Below are 12,064 nucleotides of genomic sequence, written 5' to 3' on the forward strand. Positions count from 1 at the left end.
GACCGTTCCGTTTGGTGGCAGCACATAGGGTATTTCTCAAAACCTAGTCTGCACACTTCTAAGTGTGCTCAGCCTAATTAGTCACGCATAGTGATTGGATACTCTTTGGTGAACTCTATGGAGTATCCAATCACTGGGCGTGACTAATTAGGCTGAGCACACTTGGAAGTGTGCAGACTAGGTTTTGAGAAATACCCAGTGATTGTGCACTATCATTAAGGGGAATTGCGGTGATCCAAGGATTCATTTCCACATATGTACTCTGGGGCGTAATTTATTCTCAAACCCTGCTGGTCTCCTAAAGGGGCGTTCATCCGACGTGAAGTGGATCCCGGAAAAGAATCAAGATGCTGTATCTTGATCTTGAGAAAATCTTTGATATCACTCTTACTGAATAGTTCAGGCACATTTAAGCTTCCGATTGTTCAGGACTGAGGACAATACTTTTAAAAGCTTTTAAAACGGAAAAAGATATAGGCCTACGTAAGGCGGCCACCTTTTTCAAATAGGTAATTGTGTGTGATATTATCCTTTTCTTTCTTTCTTTTTTTGTAAAAAAAAACCCTTTGAATTTTGACAGGGAAAAAGCACCCATTTCGTAGAATGGCCCTCATGCAGCCAAAAAGCAAGTGGGAATGGGTGTGCTCCAACCAAATTAGGCTATTAATTTTTAGAGTCTGTCACTTCCAGAGTATAAAAAAATGAGTAATCAAATAGGCCTAACAGTTAATAAAGTTAAGCAGCTGCAATGTTTTTAAAACGCTTTTTTATTTCAACATATAACCAGCCTTAGTTTACAGAAGACATTGAAGGACACAGGGCATTTAGGCTATTCATTGTATCGAAACAACATGACCAGATAGGGGAGGGCAGGTGTTGCTGGGCGATCCTGTGAGGGACTTCAGTGGAAGAGCAGGACGGAGACGACAGACGCCAACAGGAGCAGGACACTTCCTCCTACCACATGCTTGGCACCGTTGCACAGGTCTCCCTCACAGCAACTCACTCCTATAGAGCCCAACTGTGCAGACAAGTCTCCCAAACAAATGCTCTTTGAGGCACATCCTTTAACGGTCACCTTCTGTCCACTCAGCTCCACTGCAATGAATAAGTTAAATGTTAAATTCAGACACTTTGCAGAAATAGAATTGAGATGAATATGACTGACTGTTGTGTCACAGGCATGTAAACAGGTTATTATTGATGTGCAAACAAGCATTAATTTCACTGTTTTTCATGTTTTATCTCCATATTGATAGGCAAACAAACAAAATAATTAGTGTTCTAGGGAAATGGGTTTGTCTGCACCGTTTTTTCTCCTAAAAAAGTGCCGTCTTGTGCCCCTAACACAGTTGAGTAACACGGTTGACTGTTTTGAAAGTGTTTTTGTGCTATTGATCCCTTATGTGTTGGAAAAATCCTATGAACAACAGACACTAGGGATTATCTCTGGAGAGGAAAGTCTTGTTTAAGGAGGGTGAATAAATTCAAATCGGACGTTACAGGGATTTATAATGAAAAATGTGCCAGTCTGTATCACAGTGAATCATAAAGTCCTACTCATGAGGCTCAACAATCACATTTTCTATATCAGTTGCACAGATTAATAAATATATATACAAAAAAACAAAATAAATTCTTAAATATGTTTCTCATGATATATTTACATGAACCATAAACTCACTTGATGCTTTAATGCATTGGTCTTCGTCTCCCATACAGGAGAGCGTTTTATTGCAGTCCACACCTTCACAAGTGAAGCACTTCTTCCCATTGAGAGTGGTATTTAGACTTGACACTGAAAATAAACAACCAAGTAATACAAAACAATATTGTGCAATATTATGTTAACAACAGTCAAGCACTTCTCCCTTGATCTAATCAGCTTAGACAGTATTGTATAGGCTACTTATGTTGGTGGTTGTGTGAACCTGTTTGATATTCAAACACATTTTGAAAAGACATTGGAATGTTTTTCAGTAACTGCAATATTTCTGTAATGTTTAGTTCCCGGCCTTACAAATCCATGTAAGTAACAATACTACCATCAGCACATCCATGCAATATATGATCATGACAAAACCTCCGAAACATTTCAATACTGACCTGGAGCGTTCTCAGAATTGCAGAGGTCTGTTGCACAGCACTTTGTGTTCGTGACTGATCTCACTACACCCAAGTTTACTGTCCCAGAGACGCACTGACCGGATGGGTAACAAGACTTCACATTTAAATCCTGTATTTTTTCACCATCGCCTGTCAAATGAGAGAATTAGATATGTGTGTGTGTAAAGCAAATATCAGATCATGTATGGCCATGCAATGTGTGATTATGGCGTTATATTGAGGCTTACTTCCATACGTCACAATGCTCGCGCTGGCACACGATCCGGCACTGCAGGGTACTTCTGTTTGTGTGCAATTCAGAGAGCCATCGGGAATGCATTGGTAGCAAGTCAGTGCTGTCACTGAAGAGGAACAGACAAATATGTGAATATTGACATATACCACCATTACAATTTCATTTAGGCAATGCGACGCTATAAAAAAGTAAAAAACAAACAACAACAACAAAAAAGCCCAAAAAAACAAACGCACACACACCCAGGCGCAGAACTGTAAGCGGGACCAAAGTGCAGTCCACACTTGTGAAAAAGAAAAAGTCTGTCTCAAACAGATGTACACTCTCAGAGCTGATAATTTATGCCATGATGTTTTTGGGATTGCCCATCTTCCCCAGGGGAAGCTCCCAGTATGACTGAAGCAGACTTTTCCTTTTTCCCCATGAGTGTTGTATCCCCTGTTAACAGGCCAGTTCAATCTTTTTTGACAAGACTCAACTGCAGTAGGCTACATCATAACATCATTGCTAAAAGATTACAGATTTACATTTCAGTTTAAAACTTGGTCATTACAATTTTGGTGATGATAAGGTTATTACATCTCAAAGAGCTAAAAACACATAGGCTATTACAACTACAACTTGACAATCAACTGAACTTAACCAATGTATATTTTCAGCTTGCCCCCAAAGTACTGTGTCTCACATTATCAATTTTTTCCCATTAAGCTTGTAAACCACTTTTGATAGTATCAGGCTGAGACCAAAGTCTGCTACTGATGTGATTATAAAAATAACAGAACAGAACAGAACAGAACAGAACCGAACAGAACAGAAGTGCACACTATAAAAAAAGAAACCTATGATCTGTCTGTAAAGCATTTACCTTCACAGAAGAGCACACACAAAAGAGCAAGAATGATGTTGAACTTCATGGTGTTGGAAGTGTGGCAGAGCACGCACACCACATACTATATGAAACTGATCAGTCTAGGAAAATTATAGCTATTGGAGGAGTGTCAGTAACACCGTCATAAGGCACGCCTGTATTATCACTCCTTTGTCAAACAGGAGGACCCTTCTGTTTTCATTAGGGCCGTAACCATACACTCACCTCACGATTCAGTTCGTATCAACGTTCGATACACCGTACAACACCGTAACATTTTCCAACATTATGAAATAAAATTATGAATAAAAACCAGGATAGTTTTTAGGTAGAATAGGTTACAAGAGGCTACCAATAATTGTAAAAAGTTTAAAATATAATAATGATTATGATTTTAAGCTTGGAAGCACTATCACTTCATATCATGTGTGTTCTGGACTGATCGGTAACAAAACCTGGAAAGGGCGTATCACAATATTGCCTCCTTGTATCACGATACAGTATCATGACTGTGTATTGCGATCTCTCGGTTCGATACAATATGATGTTGCAGCCCTATAATGTTCATAGGTCTTTCAGCTATTGGGGGCATGTGAGTAATAGGCCTACACTCATAAGGAACACAAACCATTGTCAACCAGGACAGGAGTTCTTTCGGCATTCAAGGGTCCTATCTGGGGCCAATAATGCACATCATGTTTGTTGCTTGATTCTACAAATTAAACAAGAACAGCTTTAAAAAATAAATAAATAAAAAATAAATAAGGCTCAATTTCTGTGAGCATATTGAACTATAGTGGGACAGCTTAGATACTGTGGAGAGTGTTCATTTTCCATTATGTATCCAAGGCAACAGACCATGACAAAAGAGTTGTAAATGGCACCACTCGCTCCTGCTAATAAGGTAATAATTAAGAGTTTGCACATGCAGAGTGACACGAAAACCACTTTTGGTTAGCTTGGCTATTGCCAGACTCTGTAGGTCTAATAGTCCAGAACCATAGTACTGTGGAGACGGTCAATTGATTTTCTGGTTGGGTAGGTTGATGTAAACTACTCAAAATCTTAAGCTTGAATGGAAAGCTGGTTTTGCATCTGATGTCGACATGATGGATCTGTTAACAAACAGAGCTTTCGTTTGCCTAATAATGTCTTGGTCTTTCTGTGTTTTAATTTCCAAATTCAGGCGAAGATTTACTTTTAGAGAACGATTGTGCAAGTCGACATGGTATTCCAGACTAGCTTTTGGTAGGTAAGAGGACACAGCTAGGACAAAGCAAAGACAAAATAATGTTTTTTTCCCCTGCCATATCCCCCTTGTTTTTCTATAATCCTATCAGTTGCAACAATGAATAGAATGAGCTTTTGGGGGTTTACAATGACACACTACCCCTGTCTTTTAAGATGAGTATACATTATATTGTAGTTTATGAAGTGTCTTAGTAATTTAAGATCATATTGCAAGTAATACTTTTCTTACCCTACCTTACCTTACATTAGGCCTATCACACCGGGTTGTACTCAAGTCCGGACTCGGATTTGAGTCCAGGTCAAGTCCATTTTTGTATGGACTTGGACTTGACTTGGACTTGCTAGTAGTTGGACACGGGCTTGTCTTGGACTCAGACACTGGTCTTGCCAAGTATGGCTTTAATCTCAATTTCATTTAGAACACTGGCTTTAATCCAATGACATACTTGTTAATCTTCACATGCATGCCATTTAGTGTACTGTACCTTCAGACATTCACATTATTGTCATTCATCATTTTCATTGCTGACCGACATGTGACTCGGACTTGACTTGGACTCTAATATTTTTGGACATGGTCTTGTCTTGAAACTATTTGGACTCAGTCAGACTTGTCTCGGACTTGATTAGTCCTGATCTTGGACTTGTCTTGTACTCTACAAAGGTGGACTTGACTAAAGCCTTGTTACCACACCATGCTTTGTTCAGTGGAGTATTGGTAACTAACCTCACCCTCCACAGATGAATGCAGCGTCGCCCTGTGGAGCTCAGTGGAACAACATGTGGAGCGGGAATGTACATTTGTCAAGTCAAGTCAAGTCAAGTCAAGTTAAGTCAGCTTTTATTGTCACTTCTTTATATGCACAAGTCATACATGGAAAATGAAATTACGTTTTCTCTCTATACCATGCCAGGACATAGACATATACAAGACTGACATTTTACAGACTGACATAAAGTGCAAGACAGGACAGGTAACAGTGTACATACAGTTCGTGTCCATTACATCTGGCAGGACAGGAGTCATACTGCTTGGTTAATAGAGCAATGTTTTTAGATGTTTGCAATAGGTCTAAGAACCATCTGGGACAGCGCGGATACTGTGGGGAGTGTTCATTTTCCATTACGTCTCCCTCGGCAATACACCATGACAAAAGAGTTGTATCAAATGGCACCATTCACTCCTGCTTATAAGGTAAAAAGTAAGCGCTTGCACAGAGTCACATGAACACCACTTTTGGTTAGCTTGGCTACTGCCAGACGATGTAGGCCTAGTCCAGAGACATAGGTCTAGTAGAGACTGTCTTCATTTTCCTGTGGGGGAGGTTGATCTGAACCAGTGGTTCTCAGCCTTTTTTTTGAACAAACACCCCCTTGATCTTACCATAAGCTTCCCAACGCCCCATTGACCTTAGCCTGCCAACGCCCCCTTAGCATTGAAAATAAAATAGACTAATGCCCCCCAAGGGGAACTAAGCGCCGCGCCCACTCAGCTGTATCCTTTTCAACGTCAGGGGCTTCCCAACACACCTAGGGGTCTGTAGCGCCCACGTAGAGAAACACCAATCTAAACTGTTCAAAATCTTAACCTTGAATGGAAAGCTGGTTTTGCATCTGGTGTCAACATGATGGATCTGTTAACAAACTCAGCTTTGCCCGAACTCGGATTTGAGTCAAAAGTCCGTTTTTGTATGGACTTGGACTTGACTCGGACTTGCTAGTAGTTGGACTTGTCTTGGACTTGGACACTCTTGCCAAGTAGGCCTATCGCTTTAATCTTAATTTCATTTAAAACACTGGACAGTGGAGCTTTTAATCCAATAATATACTTGTTGATCTTTGCATGCATGGCATATAGTTTACCTTCAGACATTCATGTTATTGTCATTCATCATTTTCATTGATTTACACTGATCGACATGTGACTCGGACTTGGACTCTGGACTCTTATATTTTTGGACTTGGTCTTGTCTTGAAACTCTTTGGACTCTGACTTGTCTCAGACAGATGAATGCAGCGCTGCCTTGTGGAGCTCAGTGGAACAACACGTGGAGCGGAACAGTACATCTGTACAATACATGTAGCCTACATACATTACATCATGCTGCTTGGTTAATAGAGCAATGTTTTTAGATGTTTGCTCAGGGACACTTCAGCCCTTGTGTGATGGTGACTGTATACGGGAACTACGTCCAAACATACGATCTTAAAGGTAGAGTATACTTTTTGTCATCTATTTTCATAAATGTAGCTGCCCATTCACAAATTACACTGGTCTGACCAAAAGTATAGTTGGGTTTTCCAGCCAAAGATGTCTATGTCTCAAAATGGTGGACATGCAAGATCCACCTATTCATGCATGAAAAGTGTACATTTCCAAGCAAGGAATGCTTGATGGTGGTGGTAAATAAAACGATTAGGCCAACATTTGTGAATGCACAGCATCAATTCTGGAAATAAAATACCAAAAATATTACATTTACTCTACCTTAAAGACCTACCCATTTGGGCATACCAATTGTAGCGAAGGGGCCATCCGGGACCCGAACCTGGGGCTTCTGAGCTAGTTAACTGAAGCTCTGACCACTACACCAAAGAGCCAGGCTCATTAGCATGATTGTCAGAACACTCCCACAACCCTAGGGATGGTCACTCCATCACACCAATTATCTCATGCTGTACATCACTAACATCACACTTTTGCAGAGTTTGTTTTAAAAGTTTAGATTATGGGAGGCTGGAGCCTGAACTACCAACGCAACATTTTGTTCTGCACAGGACAGGGAAGCCCACAGGGGATCACACTTGAGCACAGCCGGCAACCCCAACCTTTATGTCTCCTAGTGTTTCCTAGTGATGTCTTTCCCTCACATCTCTCAAGTCTGCGATTTCAGTAAATGGGGGAAAATACATATACTGTATATACATACAGTATATAGGCCCTGTGTGTGTGTGTGTGTGTGTGTGTGTGTGTGTGTGTGTGTGTGTGTGTGTGTGTGTGTGTGTGTGTGTGTGTGTGTGTGTGTGTGTGTGTGTGTGTGTGTGTGTGTGTGTGTGTGTGTGTGTGTGTGTGTGTGTGTGTGTGTGTTGCACCTGTCAAGCAGCCAAATGTTGGTAAAACTTGGCCGTGGCTAGTAACAATTCACTCGCCAGCAATTCAGTCTCACTAGCCACTTTGACAGGTAACTTATTCTTTGGTGTGACAGTAGCATTAATTGTATTGAAATACAAGAATAGGGAAAGGGGGGAAAATAACAACAAATCGTGGAAAGCCTAAGTGCAAGGATGATAGTATTCAGGTTCAGTGCCTGATTTCAGACTTGACAGAGTTTGTTTGCAAGAATAAAATGTAGTCATTAGGGTTTTCACATTTTGAAAAGTATTAAAAAGTTCAGGCTTCTTCTACTAGAAGGCCTGTAAATGGCTAGTGACATGGTGAAACCACCAGCCACAGTGGCCGGTGAGCAAAACAGTTAACGTCAAGCCCTGGTGTGTGTGTGTGTGTATTTGAATATTGTCTCCATTGAAATTTGCCTGTTTTAAGAACTTGAGGGTGTACAGTCGGACCAATGTTTAGATCAGGAGAAACTTGGTGCACGCACACAATGAACAGTTGTATACTGCTACTGCAACTCATCAGGTCAATTCATTCATGCTGCAAGCCCATGTAGGCATACAAAGCACCTTTTTGTTTTGCTGGCTGTGATGCTGGAACTGGTTATTCAAATCAGATGAAATGAACATGTTCTGACAGAGTGAAATTGTGAAGTGCATATTTTTTGTGGCATACTAAACTTATGGTATTTGGCATTTAAATGAACCACAAAGGCATAAAAATGTGTAAAAATGACATTTATTTTTTTGCATTACACACAATGTTTAGCTATTTCCGTAAGACAGTTTGATGTATAGAAAGGATGATTTATTTTCACAAATAACACTCAAGACTCAGTGCAGCCAGAATCAGAAATCAGTTTATCACAGCAAAGTATTGTAATTGGTATGTGAATGCAGTCCACATGCGCAGATAGGGGAGGGCAGGTGTAGCTGGGAGATCCTATGAGGGACCTCAGTGGAAGAGCAGGACGGAGACGACAGACCCCAACAGGAGCAGGACACTTCCTCCTACCACATGCTTGGCACCGTTGCACAGGTCCCCCTCACAGCAACTCACTCCTACAGCGGTAGAGCCCAACTGTGCAGACAAGTCTCCCACACAAATGCTCTTTGAGGCACATCCTTTAAGGGTCACCTTCTGCCCATTCTGCTTCACTGCAATGAATAGGTATTATCAAATGATAACTTCACCACAGAACATAATCATGTAAGGACCAACAAGAGAGATTATCTTATAATGTACAAATTAAAAGTTTGCCTAAGAACCTTCACTTTATCACTGTGGAGGAACTCCTAAATTTTCTCTGTGGAACCTAAAAATTCCACGCGACAATTGGTTTCTCTTGAAGGTTCTTCAGATGAGAGAACCCAGGAACCGAAAGTCTCTTTGAGGAGCCCTTTGATTGCCAAGCTAAAGGTTCTTTGGGTTCTTCCAGGCTCTACAGAGAACTTTTAGGTTCCCCCACTATCCAACTGATGATTCTTTGAGGAACCCTCAATGCAAAAGCGGAATAACTTACCAGTTGTTTTAATGCAGCGGTCCTCACTTCCAACACAGGACATCATTTGTGTGCAGTCATCTCCCTGACAGGTGAAACACTTCTTCCCGGTGGCAGTGGAATTTGTATTTAGCTCTAAAACAAACAAACAAACAAACAAATAAACAAACAAATACGTGAATTAGACATTTGGAAGGATAAGGCCACACCAATTTAATTTGTTGGTTCTCGGATTCGCCTCTTGTATTTTGTAACAAAATGGAAAAAAAAAAATAATCAGTTTCAATACCCAAAAAAATGAAATCGCTAAAAAAAACGAAGACTGCATGTTTTCATGAACGGGGAGGTGCCTCTTTAGTAGTTGGAGGTCATGTGACGTAGAGAACCAATAAAACCACTCCTTTCAACATGCCGATTACGACTAGCGAATCAGGAAATGTGTTACATTCAAACATTTACAGACAAACATGCAATGGCAAGTTGAAGCCCCTGTGGGTTAGCAGTAGCAGCGGTGAAACACAGTATTGCTCTTAGTGGAATTAGTGGAGTGGGATAGCAGTTTTAAAAAAGAAAAACAACAACTATTCAACTGTTGAATCATCTCAGTTTATTCAAACCAGATTAATATAATAATTGCCCTGTGAGCAAATTTTGTGCCTGGTCTATTTGGCTGCCTTAATTCCCTTCTACACTGTCCTTCTCCATGTCCAGGTGTTTGCCTGTCTTGCACCTTCCTTTGGAGGTCCATGTGAGGCTGATATACAGGTGGTATAACCACACGACTATTTTTTTTATTTTTTTTTCGCCCTCTCGCTTCAACTTTTTCCTGAAAAAATCCGAGAACCAACAAATTAAATTGGTGTGGCCTAACCGGGAAAAAACTAGAAGAGAGAGGGAGAAAGTGTGTACAGTGTGGAGAAATGACCAAGAAGATACTGACCTGGTGTCTCCTGAGAGTTGCAGCGGTCTGTTTTGCAGCATTTGGTGTTTATTGTTGACTTAGCAAGGCCAAAGTTCATTACCCCACTGATGCACTGCTCCGACGGCAAACAGGTCTTGAAGTTCATGCTTCCCAATTTCTGATTATCTATCAGCAAAAAGAAAATACAGTGTCCATAATAAAACAGAATCACATGAGTTGGAATGGGTATTATTTTGATAGATGTATCACGTTCATTATATATAAGGGCAGTCATGGGTGAGCGGTTAGGGCGTCAGACTTGCATCCCAGAGGTTGCCGGTTCCACTCCCGACCCGCCAGGTTGGTGGGGGGAGTAATCAACCAGTGCTCTCCCCCATCCTCCTCCATGACTGAGGTACCCTGAGCATGGTACTATCCCACCGCACTGCTCCCCATGGGGCGCCACTGAGGGCTGCCCCCTTGCATGGGTGAGGCATAAATGCAATTTTGTTGTGTGCAGTGTTCACTTGTGTGCTGTGGAGTGCTGTGTCACAATGACAATGGGAGTTGGAGTTTCCCAATGGGCTTTCATTATGTCTAACTATTAAATGATAACGCCAATTTCAACATGCAGTTGTAATGCTCACACTACCCTTGACTTATCAGTAGGCCTACCTGAGATTTTTTTTGTTCAGCCTTTTCCGAGATCCTGGTCATTGTGATGGGGGCAGGTGTTTGTTTACATTTTTAATTATTATTTTGTTTTACATTTATTCCCAAAAACATCCAAAAGGTTATGCAACATCAGCAGACAACTAGCAGCGACACTTTTTGGGAAAATATTTGGAGTAGTCCTATGTTAAGATACTGACAAGTCAAGGGTAGCGTGCGTGACCAATACAACAGCATATTAAAATTGGCAGGAGTGCTCCTTTAAATAAGTCTTAAGTTTTTCTTTTGTTTCAGACATGTTCAGAAAAGTTGTATCTTTTAGCTAGTACGTTTGACGGTGCATTCCTTACTTGCATAAGCCGTAACTGTCATGCTGCCACAAGAATTTGCGCCACATTCAGTTTCTGTATTTGTGCATGATGGAGAGGAAACAGGAATGCACTGGTTACAAGTGAGAGCAGCCCCTGGAAATACAAAGAAAGAAAGAAGATTAAATAATCACGTTTAACTGTTTGCAATATAAAAATATATAATAGGCCTAATTTTATATGGTAACTTCTATTTTAATTTATGTATAAAAACGGTGGAATGTAGTAGACAAATATTTAAAAATTAGATATTAAAATAATTTATGCCTACTTCAATAGGCTAATAAAAAAACACTTACCTCTGCAGAAGAGCCCCCAAATAAGAGTTATGGTGAAGATGGATCTCATCTTGATTGTCATAGAGCTAGAACTGCACGGTGGCATCCCTCTTATAGGGGTCAGGAAGGGGAGGAATAGAAACTTAAAGCCCCTCCTTTTCCAGTAAACTGAAACCATTCCCCACAACATTCTATGTTGTTCTATTCTATAATTTTAACATTATTAAATACGTATACTCAACATTATTCAGATATTAATGTGTAACCCACAATGGTTCAGGCCTACTCTTGACCAGGCCTACTTTTTTAATTTCTCCTTAGAATATAATACAATAGAGTAGAATAGAATAGAATGTATTTTATTTTCTTGTCACTGTTCACCTGCACATATACTGAAATCACTTCATGGCATTAAAGGGATATACTGTTTAATAGAGGGATATACTGTAGGGTGTAGGCTATAACAATGAGCCATTTACACACACACACACACACACACACACACACACACACACACACACACACACACACACACACACACACACACACACACACACACACACACACACACACACACACACACACACACCAGTGTATGGATACATCAAACATAGAAGAATAGAATAAAACTGCTAGTATAGTGCAAAAGAGAGCACACACACACCCATACAGCACGCGCGCGCACACACACACACACACACACACACACACACACACACACACACACACACACACACACACACACACA

At 40.6% G+C, this 12,064-nt stretch overlaps 1 protein-coding gene across 1 annotated transcript; it reads right to left on the reverse strand.

Annotated features, from left to right (window-relative positions):
- Window positions 1-747: 747 nt before the first annotated feature.
- Window positions 748-11,419, reverse strand: LOC134449740 (uncharacterized). Its single transcript, XM_063199849.1, has 10 exons — window positions 11,338-11,419; window positions 11,021-11,134; window positions 10,038-10,184; window positions 9,119-9,232; window positions 8,554-8,753; window positions 3,228-3,312; window positions 2,355-2,468; window positions 2,107-2,256; window positions 1,685-1,798; window positions 748-1,098 (listed from the first exon to the last, which is right to left on the reverse strand). Exons 1-10 carry the CDS (start codon window positions 11,396-11,398, stop codon window positions 902-904), a joined length of 1,296 nt encoding a protein of 431 aa, XP_063055919.1. The 5' UTR covers window positions 11,399-11,419; the 3' UTR covers window positions 748-901.
- Window positions 11,420-12,064: the final 645 nt, after the last annotated feature.

The sequence above is a fragment of the Engraulis encrasicolus genome, chromosome 5, assembly GCF_034702125.1.
Source record: "Engraulis encrasicolus isolate BLACKSEA-1 chromosome 5, IST_EnEncr_1.0, whole genome shotgun sequence".
NCBI classification, from domain to species: Eukaryota; Metazoa; Chordata; class Actinopteri; order Clupeiformes; family Engraulidae; genus Engraulis; species Engraulis encrasicolus.

Coding starts and splice junctions, on each gene's coding strand:
- LOC134449740 (XM_063199849.1), bottom strand. CDS start 11,398: ATGACAATCAAGATGAGATCCATCTTCACCATAACTCTTATTTGGGGG. Junction 9,233..10,037: donor CAACTCTCAGGAGACACCAG/GTCAGTATCTTC, acceptor TGTTTGTTTTAG/AGCTAAATACAAATTCCACT. Junction 1,799..2,106: donor CAATTCTGAGAACGCTCCAG/GTCAGTATTGAA, acceptor GTTTATTTTCAG/TGTCAAGTCTAAATACCACT.